Genomic DNA, 19,935 nt, shown 5'->3' with positions numbered 1-19,935 from the left:
CTGCAATCCGAAACCCTGAAGCTTCTAGAATGGCCCGCAGTGTGTCAACAGCTCTCCTCCTTCACTTCCACATCCATGGGATACGCCGCAGCACAATCTGCTCGGANTAATGTAGTTTGACTTAAATAACTTGGTTTTTTAATGAGACAGTATAAAACATTAATACTCCCTCCGTCCCTTTTTAGTTGTCCACTTTAGAAATGGCACACAGATTAAGGCAACAATGATTAGCACAGTGAAGTTACAATTTTACCCTTATGACAACTTTTCACTTCAAAATTACAACCACTTATTTGAATTAAAGTGAAATAAATTGGAGGGAAACAACATAGACTTTTACAATTTTCAAGAAGTGTAAATAAGGGTATAATAGGAAAAAATTTGTTGTCCTTTCTTGATTTGTCAAAATGGACAACTAAATAGGGACAACCAAAAAAGGAAATATGGACAAGTAAATAGGGACGGAGGGAGTAATTGATTTTACGGCTCGAACCATAACCAAAAAGTTTGAGAATGTTGATGACATAATGGACAGGTTACTGTATTGCCGTGTAACCCATCCTTCCCTCCATTTTAGAGTAACTGGATAACGCACCCAAAGCTCAACAAAAATTCAAACTTTATCTTCAATGAATCTCTTCAACTGCAAATGCAAATTCAATAATTTTTTAACCATTCATCTTCCTCCGCCTCACAGCTCGCTCTGTAACCGTCGTACAACTAGGTTTTCCGTCCGCTTCTCATCCGAGTCAACTCACAGAGTCAAACTTGCCGAGTCACTGCAATCCGAAACCCTGAAGCTTCTAGAATGGCCCGCAGTGTGTCAACAGCTCTCCTCCTTCACTTCCACATCCATGGGATACGCCGCAGCACAATCTGCTCGGATTCCGGTGGGTAGAACTCCTGATGAGAGCAGTAGACTCCTCTCTCAGACCTCGGCCGCCGTGGCTATTCCTCGGCCGTTGGATTTTACTGGAATTGAAGATATTTCCCCTATTGTTGATGCTTCCGTTGCAAGCGGTATACTCTCTATTCGTGAACTTTGCTCTGTGAAACGGACCTTGGCAGCGGCGAGATTTTTGCTCCAACAGTTGGAGGAGATTGATTTTTCTGAAAGGTAAATTGCTGTATTTAATACTCTACTTAAAGCATTGCATTATTTTGTTTGCTGTTCTACGTTGTAGTTACTTGGTGTTGGATTATTCTGGTATAAAGAACCTCTGATTTTAGACGATAGGGTGATCCCATGAGATTCAAACCAATTGCAATATAAAATCTGGGTTCAGCTATTCCATAGGCATATGATTCGAAAGCAAAACTTGTCGCTACAGTCGCCGCTTTAACATGTAAATTCATCTGTAAGAACTTTTTTTGCTTAGCTCAAAAGCCTTAAGATAACAGTTAGTAACATTTTGTTTTCTACTGATTGCAAAATCGTGGTAGAATTGACAATAGTTTTGGATTTTGGTCAAAAGAACTGCCGAATAGCTGAAGTTTCTATCCAAAAATGTATCAAAGAGGTTGGTGGGTGTCTATCTGGGAAGTAACTTAATGAAAAAGTAAGAGGTGAAATATAGTTCATCTGATGAATATTGGAGTGAGCACTCTTCCAAGATATTTGTAGGAAGTGGTAAATACAGTCTTATGGATATCTCTTCTCATTCCTTTCTTGAATTTACACAATGCTGTGGTGCTTTTTGGAAGATTATTAAGAATGCAGGCTTTAAAGATGAATTCACCTTGAGTGTGTTTTCCCTTTATTTGCTGTTCCTCTGAGAATGCCTTCCTACTCCCAATTGCAGTTAACTCAAAATGGAGAAGCATGTCTCATGTGGTAGTGATGGATTCTCATGAAGTGCCATTTAAATAGTATTGAGCAGTTTCATTAGAATGTCTGGTTATCTTCAAACAGGTACTCTCCTCTGAAGGAAATTCTTCACAGTTGTGATTTTCTTGTGGAATTGGAGCAAAAAATAGAATTCTGTATTGATTGCAGCTTTTCAGTAATCCTTGATAGAGCTAGTGAAGATTTGGAAATTATAAGATCTGAGAGAAAGAGGAACATGGATAATCTAGAATCATTGTTGAAGCAATTATCAACTCAAGTTTTTCAAGGTGGAGGCTTTGACAGGCCTTTAGTGACCAAGCGCCGTTCAAGATTGTGTGTTGCTGTGAGATCTTCGCATAGATCTTTGCTTCCTAATTCCGTAATCCTAGATACAAGCAGTAGTGGATCTACATACTTCATGGAACCTAAAGAGGCAGTTGAGCTGAACAACATGGAAGTTAAACTTTCTAGTTCTGAGAGAGTTGAGGAGCAAACTATTTTGAGTTTGCTTACATCTGAAATAGCAGAATCTAATATGAAAATAAAGCACTTATTAGATAAAATATTGGAAATCGATCTTGCATTTGCAAGGGCTGCTCATGCTCAGTGGATGGGTGCTGCCTGTCCAGCTTTAAGTCCAAGAAATTGTAACATATCCCAATCTGAACATTTATCTATAAATGTAGAAGGGATACAACATCCTTTGCTTCTTGAATCCTCCTTGAGAAACTTGTCGACTGATGTGTCCCCAAGATCATCTGATTTGGATCAAGGAAATGGTGTCATGAATTTTGAAACAAAATCTCATGCACATTTCCCTGTGCCCATTGATATTAAAATTGGTCATGGAACAAAGGTGGTTGTCATCTCGGGCCCTAATACTGGAGGCAAAACGGCTTCAATGAAAACTCTAGGACTGGCTTCTATGATGTTGAAGGCTGGCATGTATTTGCCTGCCCAAAATAAACCACGGCTTCCATGGTTTGATCTTATTCTGGCAGACATTGGAGACCAACAGGTACTTGGTTTTGTTATACTCCCTTCTTTCCCCGTCATCCGTCTCAGATGTATATCTTTTTTCAATCTAACCCAGTGGAAGTTTCCTGTGCTTCCTCATTTTCTTGTTTTTTTATTCGCACCATCTTTCTTATAAATTGAAATTTTATATTTTGCCTGCTGAAGTCTCTGGAGCAAAGTCTATCAACCTTTAGTGGGCACATTTCACGGCTTCGTGAGATTCTGGAAGTTGCTTCTAGAGAATCTCTAGTTCTTATTGATGAAATTGGAAGTGGGACCGATCCTTCAGAAGGTGTAGCACTTTCAGAAAGCGTACTGCAATATCTCAAGGACAGGGTTAATTTAGCTGTTGTAACTACCCACTATGCAGATTTAACTCGCTTAAAAGAAAAGGACAATCGGTTTGAAACAGCAGCCACAGAGTTTTCCTTGGAGACTCTACAGCCTACCTATCGGATTCTCTGGGGAAGCATGGGTGAATCAAATGCCTTGAATATTGCAAAATCAATGGGCTTTGATGAAAGAATAATTGAGCGAGCAGTATTATGGGTGAACAAATTGAGACCAGACAAGCAGCAGGAGCAGAAGGGTTTACTTTATCGGTCACTAATTGAAGAAAGAGATAGACTAGAATCTCAAGCAATAGAAGCTGCTTCTCTTCATTCAGATATTATGAATATTTATAATGAGGTATCTTTCTGGTACTTTTCTTGGGGATTTAGTTCATTATCCCATTCATATATCCGCGGTACAAATGAGAGAAAGAAGGTCCTAATTTCTTTGCTATTGTAGAATGTATATAGTTGAAACTTGTGGGTGATATGACCATTCAAAAAGTTAACTCCAGGAGGTTTCTTGATCTTTTATCCAAGTTGTGTCCTAAAGGCCACCGTATCTTAATTTGTGGCTGTGCATCTTTTCGCGATGATCCTCCGAATGAAAATTGTCGTCATTATCCACAGCAGAGTCAAGATGAAGTTGCATACTGTCATTCAGTTTCCGCATTTCTGCCATGTATTGCTCTCTTTTTCTATCCATTCTCTTTGCTTGAACCCAGCTATGAGAATTCTTTTCAACTGTTTTCGTTTTTTAACTTCTGAACTGTCATTGATTCAGTTTCTAGATGTGTTCTTAGATCTGTGTTATTGCGGATTCTATTTGGTTGTTGCCTGTTGGGGTATTACCATATTAGTAAACTCTAATCGACATAGTTTATAACTTCAGAGTAAATATTTCTGGTTTAACTCACTTGAAATATCATTAGATTTTTTTTGGGGAGATGCTGTCGAACGACCTCAGAAATATTGTTAACTGTTATTAGGATTTCCTATAATCTTCACTATTTTCATTTTTCTTTTTTCACGCAATGAAGATCAACAATGAAACACAAGATCTTGATGGACGTGAAGCTGCCCTCATAGCAAAGGAAACACATGAAATCCAACAGGAAGTGAGAACTGTGAAAAATGAGATCCAAACTATAGTACAGCGGTTTGAGAGCCAACTCGGAAATGTAAGTGCTGATGAGATTAATACACTTGTAAAAAAGGCGGAAGCTGCTATTGCATCGATAGTTGAAGCTCATCAGTCTAGTAAAGATTCTCTTGTCAGAGAAATAGGCCAGAGCCTTTACACACCACAGGTTGGAGAACAAGTATATGTGAAGGCATTTGGAAATAAGTTGGCCACTGTGGTTGAGGAACCTGGGAACGATGACACTATCCTTGTTCAATATGGAAAAATCAGAGTCCGCGTGGGCAGGAGCAGTATAAGACCCATTCCCCCTGATGCTTCTTCCAGTGCAGCTAACTTGAAAACCCAGGTTTGCAGACTCTTGAGTTCTTTCTTCTCTCTCCCTCTCTCTCTCTTGCTTGAAGCAAAATACACATACATATAATAGACACACACACACACACATGGGAACATAGGCACCTATGTGAGTGAGAACATGGTGATTGAAGGTGTTAAATGGAACGAGGTAGACCTAAGAAGGCTGTTTCCAAAGACCTACAATCTCTTGAAATCCATGAAAACATGTTGTGAAAGTTAGGGTACAATGGAAGAATACTCCCAATTGCTAGAGATTTAGGTTAGTCATGTTGGTATGTCAGCTCCAGTAGTAAGAGTCTTAGTCTTATAGAGATTTGTACACCAGAAGAAAATGTAGCTACCTTCTAATGCTGGAAAACTTATTTTCTTCTATATAAGATTGAGACAGATTGAAATAGAGTGACACGCATTGTTTTCAATCTTATGCATGTGAGGCTAGTTTTTAAGTGTATGTAACAGTTATGTAATTCATTGCTGAGCTTGGAACTTATAGGCCTAGCTTAGATAAATGAATGGAGTTGCATGCTTCAGTAAATATGAGTATCTTGAGATTTTTCGTGTGGACTGGGTTGCGTTTCACATGTATCTGATCTGCTAATGCTTAACTCTCACTTTCTTTAAAAACATAGGGAATGAAAAAGAGTTAATTTATGATCAATGATGTAGGTTCAGCGGATCAGGAGTCTCAGGGACCTTGGAAGTCTTTCTGAAGCAACCAAAAATCAGCAAGATTCTTATGGCCCTGTGCTGCAGACATCTAAAAACACAGTAGATTTGCGTGGCCTGAGAGTGGAGGATGCTTCTCACCAGCTCAACATAGCCATTGATTCAAGAGCGCCTAATTCTGTTATTTTTGTTATTCATGGGATGGGCTCTGGAGTCGTAAAAGAATCTGCACTTAAATTACTAAGAGATCATCCTCGTGTTGTTAAGTTTGAACAGGAAAGTCCTATGAACTATGGCTGTACAGTTGCTTATATTAAATGAAAACAGTTGAACCAAAGTAAAAAAGTAATATACACAAATTTTCCTAGAGTTCATCATCCTCATGAGTTTATTTGCTCCATTTTTTTCTGGACTGCACAAGTTGTTTCAATCAACACATGACATTAAAGAAAAAAGGGACAGCCTGATACACAAAATATCATCCCTAGTGTGTGGGTCCGAAAAGGATCGCAACCCAAGACCATTGTTTTCTACTAATGGTTTTGTGGGTTCTGCTGTGTCCCTCAGATTTATTAGTTTTTTTTTTTTTTAAAGTAATGTCTCAATCGTTAATTGCATTATCTTCCCTATTAGATAAACTACAAGAAAGTAACAATGCATAAAATATGCCTTCTCACGTCCACATCCATACAAGGAAAAAATAGCTCAAAATTATTATCAGAAATGAAAGTTTGAAAAAGACCCAAAGCATTATTATGTATAGCGTCTTATGTAAGACTTGTTCATTTGCATAGGCAAATCATATTGAGTTCTATTGGAGGAGTTATCCACAAGAGTCTAATTTTGCCTGCTTCTCGAAGTGCGTAAAGTCATTATACACTGCTTGTTTCAGCTTTTAGTATTTAGACAAAACTTTCTTTGCTTCTTTCTTCTCTCCAATATATTCCTAATTAAAAACTATTACTCCTATGTTATATTTTCTGGAGTTTCAAAACCATGTTCCAAGAAAGAGATATATTTATGGAAAAAAAAAATTTCGCCAGAATAATATTTTATTTATATTATTTTACTTTTTAAAATATTTTTATTTTTTTAATTTTAATATCTTTTAAATAAAAAATGGAAAAAAATATTAATTTATTTTAAAATAAAAAATAATATTATAATTTTTTAATTTTTTGACCATTTAGCACTTTCCTATATTTATTTAAACAAAATTTTCATAACATTTGAACAATGGAGAGCTGTGACAGATGTACTATCATCATTATTGATGCCACGTCAGTACTTTATTTTCGGTTACAACAGTCATTTGGATAAGCATGTCAGCTGCAGGTCTTGTATTGTCTTTATTACTCTGTCCGTTTAATAGCTTGATTTGATACGAAATTTTTGATATTTTATTTTTTTGAAATTTGTGATTTATATAAATAGACATATTATTGTTCTTGCTGCTGGGTATTTTATGGTTCTTGAAAAAAGTTTCTAGCTTTTATTTGAATAAACATGTTGGCTGTGTTTGAGCAATCCATTGGGAAGCCACCTTCAGAGCTGAGCCTTGCTCAGACAGGTACACAGAAAAAGGAGGCTAAAACAAAGGAAGAGATTGCAGAAAGTTTCAAATCATGGAAGCCAGACTCAACATTTTACCACCTTTCCAATGGGAATTTCATGGCTTTTTCCCATGAAAATGAAAACCCTTCACATCCAAGGTATTAAAGTTTATAAGTGAAACTAATTTGTTTCTTTTATAATGATAGTGTCTTAGATCAGTTTTTTCTTTGTTTGTGCTTGGATTTGTGTTGTTGTACATTGATGATGAGTATACTAAAAGGGGGAATTTTTGTTATATTTCAAGATTAGATCAATAAACAAGGTGACTAGCTAAAGGAGCTTGTTTTGTTTTGTTTAACATATATAGGTCTATTGTGGTGATGGATGATGTTTTCTGCATCTTTTCTGGTGGTTTAGACAACACTTTTGATTTGAGGAAACATTATGGTCTTTCAAGACAAGCTACAGAAGCTATGATAATGGTTGAGGCTTACAAAGTTTTAAGGGATCGGGCACCATACCCTCCTGATCAAGTCATCAAAGAACTTGAAGGCAAATTTGCTTTCATTCTCTTTGACTCTAAAGCTTCCACTCTTTTTCTTGCTAGGGTGAGTAATAGGTTTACTTATAAGACAATTATAGGAGAACCTTTATGATACTAACGTACTATTACACATTAAACTATATTGATAGTGGAAAAGAATCTTTATGTTATGATCAGTATATATATATAACATAACTCCTTTGTCAGAATAAACTTGATGTATCTCTAAACAATGTATAGGATCGCGATGGAAGTGTGTCATTACACTGGGGAACTGCTACAGATGGATCATTAGTATGTTCTGATGATTCAGAGTTCATTCAAGCTTCTTGTGGGAAATTGTATACCCCATTTCCTCCAGGTTTCTTAATCAAATCCTCTTAAGTTTAATTCGATGTTTTTGGATATCAAGTGGAACTTAATGTGTTAAAGCTGATTGTACAGGGTGTATCTTCATAAGTGACACAGGGCTAATAAGCTTTGATCATCCAATGCACAAAGTAAAAGGAATTGCACGCGAAGATGATGAAGGAAATGTCAATGCTGTGATTTTCCAGGTGGACTTGTATACCAAACTCCACAGCATTCCGCGCAGGGGAAGTGCTGCGAATTGGGCTGGTGCTACTACGGTTGAATGAGACAGAAGATTTTAAACTTTGACGATCTTCCCAAGTTGAGTCATGAATGTAATAATGTTAAATCACAAATGGTATGCTACTTTATGGCCATCTTATGAAATAATCTGAAATCATATGTTGCTGCAATAATTTTTCCATCATCAATCGACTGTTTCCCACTAAACATATGTGTTCAGTTACCTAATAAGCTTATGGCTCCATTCATGATTTTCGAAACAAACAATGTGCTTAGGTTTCTCCTTCTGTTATTGTTGATAGAATCAGTGAAGTAAAACATGATGAGAATCACATAATATTACTAAGGCTCATAGGTCTAGTTGGCTGGAGCCAATGAGTACAGTGGATTGCGACATGAAGTCTATGTGGAGGAGAAAATAACAAAATGTTGTCTTACATTTGTTTTGGGTTTTGGAGGTTGCATTAAGCAACTATAACAAGGATGTTCTCTTTTTTCAGTATAAGAACCCACCATGGCCAATATTAGCCTATCTTACCTGGGGATTGGTAGAAAACCCGAGCTTGATGAACAGAAGCCATTTTTAGATCTCTTTCGCACAACAATAACATGATTTGGTGGATTCCTTTGGATACAGGAAAATTATTTTGCTTGCTTATTCATTTCTCAATCGACATAGAGATTCCTTTAGTGTGATCAAATCAATTCAACTAAAACAAGTTTTATTAAGTTCCTTGTAAATAGTTAGCTTCTTAGACAGTGTATACTGTTTTTTGGCTGAAGGTACATAACATTATTACATATAAAGTTTCTTTTTCTTTGATTCAGGATTGGGGTGTGGGTGGGTCGGGGATATCGTTTGTGATTGCTTCCTCTTGCTGCTCTGACTGATGACTATGTTGGTTCTCATGTTTGTCTTGCTGGTCTGACTGATGACCATGTTGGTTCTCATGTTTGTCTTGCTTCTCTGACTGATGACCATGTTTGTTCTCGTGTTTGTTATGCATTGGAGAAACAAAGCGTAGAAGAAATTCACCACATTCTTCTGTGTCACACATATCTGGGCTACATCTGTAAGGTTCACTGAAATGTGATAATCCTGAGATATGGAATTCAGTGATTCCTCCACTAGGACTGTTGCCTGGACATACATAACCACAGCCCTCAATACTCCAACCAGGGTCCTCATTAACATACTGATCAGAGGTATCAGTACCATGACCAAATCCTAAACGTCTAGCTCCTCCTACTCGGAGGCCTACATCTCCACCGTGTCCTCCATAGCGTAGACGTTCATGTTTGTTCTCGTGTTTGTCCTGCATTGTAGAAACAAAGTTTAGAAGAAGTTCATGGTTAAAATCTTTGTCTCCGCGCATGTTTGGCCCTGGCCTGCATCTGTATGGTTTGGTGAAGTGTGATAATCCTGAGATTTTGAATTCAGTGATTTCTCCACTAGGATTATTAGCAAGACACACAAAACCACAATCAGGGGAATAGACTGGGAAATCAAAGCCAGGTATATAGATAGGTGAACCATAACCAGGGTCATTGTAGCCAGGGACACCTCCACCAATGCCAATGCCAAATCCACCCCCACCACCACCAACGCCAACACCAACACCAAATCCACCACCAATGCCAAATCCACCACGAACAATGCCTGATCCGCCATCACTGCCTCCTCCTCCAAAGCCTTGGACATCGATATTACTCAAAGTGTGAGCTTTGTGGTTGTGATGATGATCAACTTCCTTAGACTCAATTGTGTGAACATCAATAGGCTGGGCAGAGCATATTGCTAAGCCTAGCAAAACCATAAAAGAAATGAGAAAACATGTTGGAGCTGCCATTTTAGCTATAAGTTTATTTAAGAAAAAACTTTGATTTGATTATTGATGATGCTATACTATTACAACACAAGGGTATATATATAGGCAACAAGTTCCTAACACAATTGGAGCATTTCCAGAATAAAGGCAACATTTGAGGTTGCATGTATTAATTTGTTGGAAACATGAACTTGGTGTGAGGAAAACAAAAAACAAAATTTTGTCTCACCTCAATTACAGTTTATGGGAATTACATTATCTGGAACTTTGTTATAAAAAAAAAGAAAAAAGAGAATGGAATCTATTACTATGGAGATCAAGAAATGGAAAGGGAAAAACAATATTAATAATTGAACCTACACATATTGCACCAAATAACAGATTTTCAAGTCTCGTGTCAATGTGTGGAATGTTCACAGAGCTCTGGGCTTATATCGAATGGTTAAACAAAAAAATTACGCATAGTCTGGTTGAAGTTCACTATATCTGAAGTACTTAGGACATTTGGTTATTGAGATGGAATAGACAAAAATATCTCATAAATCGAAATGTTCTATAAAATTATGTTATTCTACTTTCTATAAGAAATAACTAGTCTCATAATTTTAGTACCCAATGATTTCTTAGCCTAAATGCTAAATAAAATACTAAAAAAATTCTAGAGAATCTAATCATTTGAAAAGAACTGAAGCTACAAACATCAATACATATGATTTACACTAACAAGTTTTTAAACATGAAGTTCATATATATTTGACAATTGACATAATATGTCTTGAGGGACTGAAAAAATCAGTTAGATTAGTCAAGTTGTATAAAATGAAATGGATTGAAGAAACTTTTAGTAGGGAGTTTTCTTAAATTGATAACGCTGAACATAAATTTGAATTAATTAAATAAGTGAATTATGAATATCATATGATTAAAAAAAATGTTGAACTAACTAATCCAGGTCACAATTAGACAAGTACTCCTCCGGTTTTTACTAAATGGAGAAGCTAACTAGTTGAGTTCACAAGATGATTATTTATTTCATTACTCTAGATGAACGTCCTTAATTATTATAAGTGAAATATCCAGTATTTTATATTTTTATTTATAGCATTAAAATTGTAACGCCGTTCGATTAATTGGATCTTAGAATTTTTTAAAATTAATCATATTAATTGATTTTTATTTTTTTCAATGACAAACTTAAAACACCTTTTTCATTATTCAGTAAGCTACTCAAATAAGTTGTTTATTTTACTTTTTTGAAATCTACCATTCCCTTTTTGAAAGGCCCATTTGGACGTGATTTCAAATTATTATATTAAATTAATAATTTAAAATTATGATATGAAAAAGGAATTTAAAATTATGTTAATCTAAAGTTGAAATTTTGTTAGATATTTAATTTTTTGAATTATATATTTTTCTTTGTAAATATAAAAGTCTCATAATTTGTAAAATTATCAAAACTTGCTCAATTCTTAGACAATTTTATCAAATGAATAAAATTATAGCTTATAATTAAAGTATGAGAAAATGGTCAAATGAACCCATAACCTATTATCAAATTCTCAACTACACTTATATTTCTCAAGAATCCTATTACCCCCTTATACTAATTTAAAGTGGAATTATTTGCTCCCTAATGCTGAGGTGGCAAAGAGTGTATAGTTCAATCTTATTGAGAGAGTGAATGTTAATGACAAAAAAAAACTAATTAAAACTTTAGTAATATTTCTTTTATTTTAGAGTAGCTTTTTGTTTTCTTTAAAAAAAATAATAATTTATGTTTCCTTTTATTTTATTTTGTACTTTTTACGCTCTTTCTCTTCTTTCTTTGGCAGAGAAACAACACCGGCGGCGGCGAGCAACAATACCGGTGACAACGGCATTTTGATCCATCATACGAGCTTTGCTCCTCCACCTCCAGGAGCCCGCCTCATCGACCTTCTATCACTAAGCCTCTCACCTTCGAATTCACACTCCTCATAGGAGCTCCACTAAAAATCCATAAGAAATAACCTTTGTTACTCCACCATGTGAATACATATCCATCAACCGTCAGTTCCGCTGGGAACCACCATGTGAACCACCATCACCACTTTCTCTATTTTTCTCCATAGCTTCAAGATATTCAAAGTTGGAGATGCAGATTCAACCTCAAGCACAAAATTTAAAAAGTCAGATGTTCACTTTTTTCACATTTGAAAAGACTCTGACTACCAAATCTACAATGAACTTTTAATTGTACAAAAAACAAATAATATCTGTATATTTCAAGATTCCTACCCAAACAAACTAAATTAAAAAAATAAAACTTTTGGGCATTCAATTATTATTGATTTTCAGTGAAAATTTCATCAATATGAGAGAGGAAAAATAGATCGTGTAAAAATGAAGAATTTGACGATTAATTAAGTGATTATTGAAAGAAAGAGATTTTTGAAGATGGAATTGAGAGGAATATAGAAGAAAATTGAGCAGGCCGGTGGAAAAAAACCCTATATTGAAAGAATTTGAGGCAAAGTGGTGCAACTCTGACGAAAAAGCTCTGGCAGATGGCTGCTTCTATGACGACGGAATAAAAAAATGAATTAATTTATTTTGATTTATAAAAAGGGTAATATTATGTGGCAGGCGTGTGCCCCGACCACTCCATGATACAAATTTGGGTATGAGTTTTTAAGGGGTATATATTTTATTTTTAAAATGTTCAGGGGGTTAATAGAATTCACGTGAAGTATAAGTGTGTAGTTGAGAATTCGGTAATAGATTGGGGGTTATTTGGTCATTTTCTCATTAAAGAATTGATATATTTTAACACGCCATATTAATAACTCACATATTTCCTTTTTTTTTTGTTTTTATAAATAAATACTTACAATTACATATTATTACAAACTAATATATACACATATTTTTACAAATATCAACTAGCCAACAATAATACTTCTTCCGTTCCATATTAGTTAATCATTGTACTAAAAATAGTTGTCTCATATTGGTTATCCACCTTACTAAATAAAAAAAATATGGACTAATTTTTTTCTATATTGCCCTTGCAATTAATTCTTTGTTAAAAGTATTCACATTTATTTGTAAAATTTTCAAAAAGTTTTTAAGGAGTGAATTATAAAATCATCTTCTTATTTATGATTTCTTAAGTACCGTACAAAATGAAAAGCGATCAACTAATATGGAATGAAGGGAGTAGTAACTAACTATTCGTTAATATAATTCTTTACATTGGTACGAAGTACGAACAATCTCTTTGCATTGAATATTAATATGTTTTACAAAATTTGAAGTGATGAGTTTTTACTTATTCAAAACATAAACTTATGAGTGAAGTTTTACATTTTAAAAAAGAGACTAAAATCACAATTTAAAATTCAAAGAATTTAAGATTTAAAATGATGATTTAGAATTGAGACTGATTTAAAGAGACAAATCAATGTTTTAAAATTGCGATCTCAAATTCTATAATCAAAAGTGTAATATCTTAAAAGTTGAAAATTAGGTTATATTATGCACTTTATGTTTTTTTTTTAAAAAAAAAATATGAAAGAAAAGGGAAAAAGAACTAGGCTTTTATAAAACAGCAGAAAAGAGGAGAAATTTCGTCTTCTTGGATGTATTGTTCTTTGAGGGTATTTACTTCACTTCTCATAGAGAAATAGAGAATCTGAAAGAATCGAGAATGGGCGGAGGAGGATCAGTGAAGGAAGTTCAATCAAAGACGGAGCTTGATAAGATTGTCGCCGATGGATCACCGGCGATTTTGCACTTTTGGGCATCATGGTGTGAAGCTTCTAAGCACATGGACCAAGTCTTTTCTCATCTTTCTACTGATTTCCCACATGCCCATTTTCTAAGAGTAAGCAAATCTTCTCAATTTGTGCATATATGAAAGAGAAGCCCAAAAAGATTGTATCTTTTTTAATTTATTGATCGATTTCTGGTATTAGTTTCGGATATAAGACTGCCGCTGTTTTGAATTAACAAAATTAATGAAATATATTGATGGGTTATTGATAGATTTTCTGTTTGATATGTTCTTGTTGGGGGTTGTTTGGAATTTTTCTTTTTTTAACTATGGTGTGAAAGGTTAAGAGTTTTTGTACACTTTTGATGTGAAACTTTATAGGAGATGGACCAAGTTTATATCTTTTTAATTTATTGGTTGAGTTCTGGTATTTTTATTGAATGGTTTTTGATGTGGCTTGTGGAATTTTGAATGAATTGCTGGATTGCTATTTTCTGTTTGATATGCTCTTTTTGTTTGGAGGGGGTTCTCTGGGTTTGTTTTTTATTGCTGTGCTTTGAGGGTTTAGGGTTTTGTTGTTCATTCTTTAGTGAACTGTAGATTCTACATATTTGGGTCTCATAATGTGAAAAATTTCCAACTACATACAGCGTAAACTCTTCAGTTTTCATATGTAAGAAAACTCAGAAAGTATATATATATATATTAATACGGTCCAGTGGTTTAGGCATAGGAGTGACAACTTGGAGATTATTGGTTTGAATCTGGGTTGTAACTCCATGGTGTTTAGCCTTGGTGAGCAGGTTTACCATTGGTAGATTAGTCAATTGCGTGCAAGCCGGTACCGGGTCCCACATTCATTAGTAAAAAGGACAGTTCATAAGATTTTGGCCGAACTATGAAGCTTTGTGATGTGCTATTGAAAGATATTTTGATTGACATATTGTTTCTGTTTGGAGTGTTTTTTTTAAAGGTTTGTTTTGGGAAGATATGCTTTGAAGGGTTTATGATTTTGTAGTAAATGTAGCTCATTCTTGTAGTGAGAATGAGATTTTTCCTTTTGCGCAGTAAGTCTTGGTTTGTAGTAAGCAATTGTTTTGATAAGATATATAATTTTATTAATTCGGGAAAGCTCTCATGTACAAAAAGTATGCCAAGATGTATATAATCTATACAAAAATATGATTATCTACTTATGACACCCAATCTTCTATACAATAGTCTTAACTTTGGTGAAATTTTAGGGTGCTACTGGTAAAAGTTTTTGGGTCAAACTTGGTACTAATAGAGATAAGCTTTGCAGAGGCGGAGCCAGAATTAGGTGTTTGGGGTTTCTAAATTTCAGGACAGAAGATTGATGGTAGAGTTTGAACCCATAACACTAGTGTGAAAGGCATTTCCACCACCCCTTCCTTACCATTGAGTTGTCAATCAATTTTGTTAGGTTTCACAAGTTAATATACATATATATTTATTTAATTTTCTAATACAAATACGGGGTATACAAAAAAGTAAGTGAGTTCGTCCGGACCCACGAACCCCCCACCTAGCTCCGCCTCCGAAGCTTTGCTCTATTAGGCAGCTATTATTACCTCTTAGCTCATTGTCACATTCTCCAGAAGATGCTGAAGAAATAAAAGCAGTTTGAGGAAATGAACATACATTATTTACTCAAATAAACACACAAAGGTAGGGAAAAACAAGTACTCCCTCTGCTCCAATTTATGTGGTACCATTTGACTTGCACAAAGTTTAAAATAAGAAAGGAAGACTCTTAAAATTTGTGGTCTAAAACAAACCTTAGTCTTTTGCGTGGCTATAAATCAATTCGTTAAGGGTAAAAGAGGGAATTTTATTGATTGTTCTTGATTATAGAAAGGTGACATTCTTTTTGGACAAACTGAAATGGAAAGCGTGTCACATAAATTGGGACAGAGGGAATAACTATGAATTTATCTCCCTGAATGGATGCACACAGAAATATGAGTTCTTGCGGTTACCCAGCTATGTTATATAAATTGAAGACTTTGTAATACGAGTTTTTTTTGGGAGGGTGGGGATAGGTATTGCTCTATTGATTTGCTTCAGTCTTACCTCAATTTGGTAAGTTCAAATTTTTAAGCAAGTTGAGAAAATGAACACCCGCGATAACTCAAATAGACACAGAAAAGATAAGGAAAAAGCTATTAACTAAGAACTTGTCTCCCTGAATGGGTGCATACGGATAGATATGTTCTTGTGGTTGGCTGGTTGCTTAGCTATATTATTTCTCTCTTGATTTTCTGCAGTCTTACATTGATTTGGTTCTTCAAATTTTACTGCTTGGATAGAATCTTCAAATTTTACTTCCTGCAAGCAGAGAAGTGGAGAACACAGGACACTCGAATAGTTGTTTGTTCTAGCATAGTGAATTGGGAATGAACTTTTCTTCTATAGTAGTTGATGCCATTGTAAACTGATTCCTTAATGAATTATGTCCCGGTGCTACTGGAATTTGCTCATTACTCATTCTGATGTTTCAGCTCATTTCTGACAGTGTTCTTTTGCTTCTGTCTTTGTATTTCAGGTTGAAGCTGAAGAACAGCCTGAGATATCTGAGCTGCACTCTGTTTCTGCTGTTCCTTACTTTGTCTTCTTCAAGGTATCTCACATGGGAATTTGCTTTCGTTGTCCATGTACTGTTTCTGTTTGTAAACCTTTATTTGCTTCTGAATAGATGGGGAATGAATGTCTCACCCTCTTCTTGTGCAACTTCTACCTGCATTTTGCTCAGCTTGCTTCTGACTCCCTAGAAGCCATTCTGTGACCTTACTGTTTTGGAGGGTCAGTAGCAGAAGTAATCTTCAGCTCATGCACCAGTTATCCTAAAGAACTTCTGCTACCCCCCGGCTTAGTTCAGGACTCACCACTTGTGATGTTTGGTTTTGTATAGCTACTGGACATGGCATTGAGAATCATTATGATATTACTGCTAGTTATCTGCTCACTTCCATAGTTTTATAAGCGATGAACTCAATGAATATATTTGTGTTTTGCCAACAAATGAAGTATTGAAATGAGGATTGTGTTTCAACCTTTTTATTACATTATTAACCTAATGATTTCCATAATTTATTTATAAAGAAAAGTGTACCTACTTAAAGGAGGCCTTTTACATAGAAAATGTATGTCTTCGGAATAACAAATATAATCAGAAGATCCTCAATAATCTAATCACTTAAAAAAATAAAATTTTAACAATTTTTCAGAGTTTCTTTTTGTTCTCCAGATAGTACTTGAATATGAAACTCTGTCTCTCATTTCTTCATTTATTTCTATAAAGACCATGCTTGACTGTGCTCTGCCAACGACATGTCATTCTTTGTGCTCGTAATCTTTGAAAACCATATGCATCTTTAGGTGTGCATGAGCAGAGTATAAGAGCCATCTGGACCTTCATGTGATGTCGTCATGTTGCTACTATTTGGTGGCAACTAAGTGAAGGACACTGGGAAATATGCGACCTCTCTTACTGTATAAGCTTTACAAATTGTCAACACCGGCTATCTTTCTCGTTAAACTTCACGTACTTTCTACTGAAAGCATCCTTAAATTGGTAACTCTTCAGTGAACTCTACGAGTGCAGTCGGATATAGAAGTCCTAAAACAATCTTATTCTCACTTCTTGATTTCCGTAATTCTTCTATGCCAAACCAGTGCTTGGCATTTGCAAATCTTACTGTCTTCTGTTAGCCTGATTTTCATGAACATCACATCATCACGGGGTAATTACGTTGATTGCTAGATGGTTTTTCTCTATTACACTTGTCTTCTGAAGATTCCACTGTTTGTCTTTTTGCCATTTTCTTTAGGTGGCTCTGTGCAAGTCTCAGAGTAAGGCTTATGCAGTAGATAAATCATCAATGTGGCATTTCAAATTTTTGAGTCACTAACTTCTCTGAAAATGGGACAGAAATATTTGTAGCTAATTATTTTGAAAAGGTGAACATCTGTTAGCAAGATCAAGAAACATTAAATTCATTTGTATTAGCCAAACAAATATGACGGGTTTTCCTGAAAGAATTGCCTAAATTTGCCTCACACAAGTCCAAGATAACATTCTTCAAAAATTAAGTGAAGGTGTTCACTAATTGTGTGAATTTGATTTGAAAATTTGTTAGGTTCCATCCCTTAAGTGGTAATTAGTAATCACTTCCATCTGTGATTGTTTGTGACATTTGAACAATTACCTTTGATTTGAACCTACGTTTTTGCTTGCTATGCCATCTATAATGTGCTATTGCTTTGCTTATTATAGGAAGGTAAGGCTGTTGATACATTGGAAGGGGCCGATCCTTCTAGTTTGGCTAACAAGGTTGCAAAAATTGCTGGGTCAATCACTCCTGGGGATCCTGCCGCTCCTGCTAGCCTAGGAATGGCTGCAGGTCCCTCTGTTCTTGAAGCAATTCAGGAATTGTCTAGAGAAAACGGTGCCCCTCAAGTGTCAAGTTCTGGTCTTGATGATCGGCTAACAAAGCGACTTCAGCAGCTGGTTTCTTCTCATCCAGTTCTGCTTTTCATGAAAGGGACCCCAGAAGAACCCAAGTGTGGTTTTAGTCAGAAAGTCGTTGACATCTTGAAGAAAGAGAAGGTTAAATTTGGAAGTTTTGATATTCTGACGGACAATGAGGTCCGTGAGGGGTTGAAGAAATTTTCCAATTGGCCAACATATCCTCAACTGTACTGCAAGGGTGAACTTCTTGGTGGTTGTGATATTGTTATAACTATGCATGAGAGTGGTGAACTTACAGATGTTTTCAAGGATCATGGGGTTGGGGTCTCTGATTCTCTTGAAACTAAACCAAATAAAACTGCGGGTGGGAAGGGTGGCATCTCTGAACAATCTGGCTTGAGTACTGCCTTGACTACTCGTCTTACAGGTCTGATAAACTCTTGCCCAGTTATGCTGTTTATGAAAGGAACAGTTGATGAACCCCGGTGTGGATTCAGCAGAAAGGTGGTGGATATTCTTAAACAGGAGAAAGTGGAGTTTGAGACTTTTGACATTCTTTCTGATGATGAAGTCCGTCAAGGACTGAAGGTTTATTCCAACTGGTCTAGTTATCCACAGCTGTACATAAAGGGTGAACTTATTGGTGGATCAGACATTGTACTGGAGATGCAAAAGAGCGGTGAGTTTAGGAAGGTTCTAACTGAGAAGGGGATACACCAGAAAGTAAGTCTTGAAGACCGTTTAAAGAATCTACTGAACTCCTCACCTGTAATGCTCTTTATGAAGGGTACACCAGATTCTCCAAGGTGTGGTTTCAGCTCGAAGGTGGTTAATGCCTTGAAGGAGGAAGGGGTTGATTTTGGATCCTTTGATATTCTATCCGATGAAGAAGTGAGGCAGGGATTAAAGACCTTCTCCAACTGGCCAACTTATCCGCAGCTGTATTACAAAGGCGAACTGGTAGGAGGATGTGATATCATCCTGGAATTACATAGCGGGGGTGAACTCAAGTCAACATTATCTGAATAGAAGAATCCCCACCAGACCAGGTTGCGCGTATCAGACATAACATGTTAGCTGAGGTCTTACATGTTGTGTTTTTTATTGTCTTTGAACAAGAATTTCATGTTACGAGAGCAGCATTTTAGAGATGGTTACTGTTACTCTATATTTGTGAGAGTCTTGAGTTTGATCTTCATTCACAGTGTGTTAGCCAGTCATGAATTATGTATGCTTCTGTAGAGACCTTATCTTTCTTTTCTTTTCTTAGTTTGCCTGTGGTTGATTCTGCTTCCACAACTTCTCTTTTGAGTCAATGGTTTATCGAAAACTATTTTTTAAAAGATTACACTTGTTTTAGACCAAAGTAAAGCTAGAAAATCACGGGAACAAAGAGAATAACAAACTAACAAAGCATCATATGATGTATACGCCAGACGTGTTTGAATATTATATATACGTACTACTAACCAGTAGATCATTAATTTGTTTATGTCCCTTCCCTTACGATGATGTGGTGTATAGAATTTAGTTTATACACAAACAAAATTAAATATTATTTCGAATAAAGTTTTCATAATTTAAGATATAAGTCGTACACACTGTTGGTATGATAATAGTACAAACATTTTATCCTGATTATTATGAAAATGTTCTAATTCAAACATTTTATGCTATTAAATTATGAATGTATTGAACGAGACCAAACAATATCTTGATTTATATTTTATTTTACTTATACACGATTTTTTGTGTAATTATTATAAATAGCAAGTACTCCATGATTTATTAGGATAAGGGCAGTTCAACATAAACGGATTATTT

The 19,935-nt window shown here is 35.5% G+C and overlaps 4 protein-coding genes across 4 annotated transcripts; 3 read left to right on the top strand and 1 right to left on the bottom strand.

Moving 5' to 3' along the window:
• Window positions 1-507: 507 nt before the first annotated feature.
• LOC125846255 (uncharacterized) lies at window positions 508-5,693 on the top strand. The gene is made up of 5 exons (XM_049525632.1): window positions 508-1,117; window positions 1,913-2,846; window positions 3,011-3,535; window positions 4,218-4,667; window positions 5,342-5,693. Exons 1-5 carry the CDS (start codon window positions 630-632, stop codon window positions 5,660-5,662), a joined length of 2,718 nt encoding a protein of 905 aa, XP_049381589.1. The 5' UTR covers window positions 508-629; the 3' UTR covers window positions 5,663-5,693.
• A 1,094-nt stretch (window positions 5,694-6,787) lies between these two features.
• On the top strand, window positions 6,788-8,207 carry LOC125846268 (stem-specific protein TSJT1). The gene is made up of 4 exons (XM_049525647.1): window positions 6,788-7,053; window positions 7,263-7,503; window positions 7,680-7,800; window positions 7,884-8,207. Exons 1-4 carry the CDS (start codon window positions 6,848-6,850, stop codon window positions 8,075-8,077), a joined length of 762 nt encoding a protein of 253 aa, XP_049381604.1. The 5' UTR covers window positions 6,788-6,847; the 3' UTR covers window positions 8,078-8,207.
• Window positions 8,208-8,857: 650 nt separating this feature from the next.
• Window positions 8,858-11,745, bottom strand: LOC125847403 (anther-specific protein TA-29-like). The gene is made up of 2 exons (XM_049527027.1): window positions 11,673-11,745; window positions 8,858-9,837 (listed from the first exon to the last, which is right to left on the bottom strand). Exons 1-2 carry the CDS (start codon window positions 11,743-11,745, stop codon window positions 8,858-8,860), a joined length of 1,053 nt encoding a protein of 350 aa, XP_049382984.1.
• A 1,698-nt stretch (window positions 11,746-13,443) lies between these two features.
• On the top strand, window positions 13,444-19,149 carry LOC125846260 (monothiol glutaredoxin-S17). The gene is made up of 3 exons (XM_049525639.1): window positions 13,444-13,730; window positions 16,186-16,260; window positions 17,917-19,149. The coding sequence occupies exons 1-3, from the start codon at window positions 13,554-13,556 to the stop codon at window positions 19,138-19,140; spliced, it is 1,476 nt and encodes a 491-aa protein (XP_049381596.1). The 5' UTR covers window positions 13,444-13,553; the 3' UTR covers window positions 19,141-19,149.
• Window positions 19,150-19,935: the final 786 nt, after the last annotated feature.

Source organism: Solanum stenotomum, chromosome 12, assembly GCF_019186545.1.
Source record: "Solanum stenotomum isolate F172 chromosome 12, ASM1918654v1, whole genome shotgun sequence".
Classification (NCBI taxonomy): Eukaryota; Viridiplantae; Streptophyta; class Magnoliopsida; order Solanales; family Solanaceae; genus Solanum; species Solanum stenotomum.
This window is presented reverse-complemented; position numbering and strand designations above follow the sequence as displayed.

What these genes read in the sequence shown, in the direction of transcription:
- LOC125846255 (XM_049525632.1), top strand. Translation starts at nt 630, where the DNA reads ATGAATCTCTTCAACTGCAAATGCAAATTCAATAATTTTTTAACCATT. An exon ending in GAGATTGATTTTTCTGAAAG is followed by an intron (nt 1,118 to 1,912) that starts GTAAATTGCTGT and finishes ATCTTCAAACAG; the next exon opens with GTACTCTCCTCTGAAGGAAA. An exon ending in CAGACATTGGAGACCAACAG is followed by an intron (nt 2,847 to 3,010) that starts GTACTTGGTTTT and finishes TGCCTGCTGAAG; the next exon opens with TCTCTGGAGCAAAGTCTATC.
- LOC125846268 (XM_049525647.1), top strand. Translation starts at nt 6,848, where the DNA reads ATGTTGGCTGTGTTTGAGCAATCCATTGGGAAGCCACCTTCAGAGCTG. An exon ending in GAAAACCCTTCACATCCAAG is followed by an intron (nt 7,054 to 7,262) that starts GTATTAAAGTTT and finishes TAACATATATAG; the next exon opens with GTCTATTGTGGTGATGGATG. An exon ending in GTATACCCCATTTCCTCCAG is followed by an intron (nt 7,801 to 7,883) that starts GTTTCTTAATCA and finishes CTGATTGTACAG; the next exon opens with GGTGTATCTTCATAAGTGAC.
- LOC125847403 (XM_049527027.1), bottom strand. Translation starts at nt 11,745, where the DNA reads ATGCCGTTGTCACCGGTATTGTTGCTCGCCGCCGCCGGTGTTGTTTCT. An exon ending in AAAGAAAGAAGAGAAAGAGC is followed by an intron (nt 9,838 to 11,672) that starts GTAAAAAGTACA and finishes TGGTTTTGCTAG; the next exon opens with GCTTAGCAATATGCTCTGCC.
- LOC125846260 (XM_049525639.1), top strand. Translation starts at nt 13,554, where the DNA reads ATGGGCGGAGGAGGATCAGTGAAGGAAGTTCAATCAAAGACGGAGCTT. An exon ending in CACATGCCCATTTTCTAAGA is followed by an intron (nt 13,731 to 16,185) that starts GTAAGCAAATCT and finishes TTTGTATTTCAG; the next exon opens with GTTGAAGCTGAAGAACAGCC. An exon ending in CTTACTTTGTCTTCTTCAAG is followed by an intron (nt 16,261 to 17,916) that starts GTATCTCACATG and finishes TGCTTATTATAG; the next exon opens with GAAGGTAAGGCTGTTGATAC.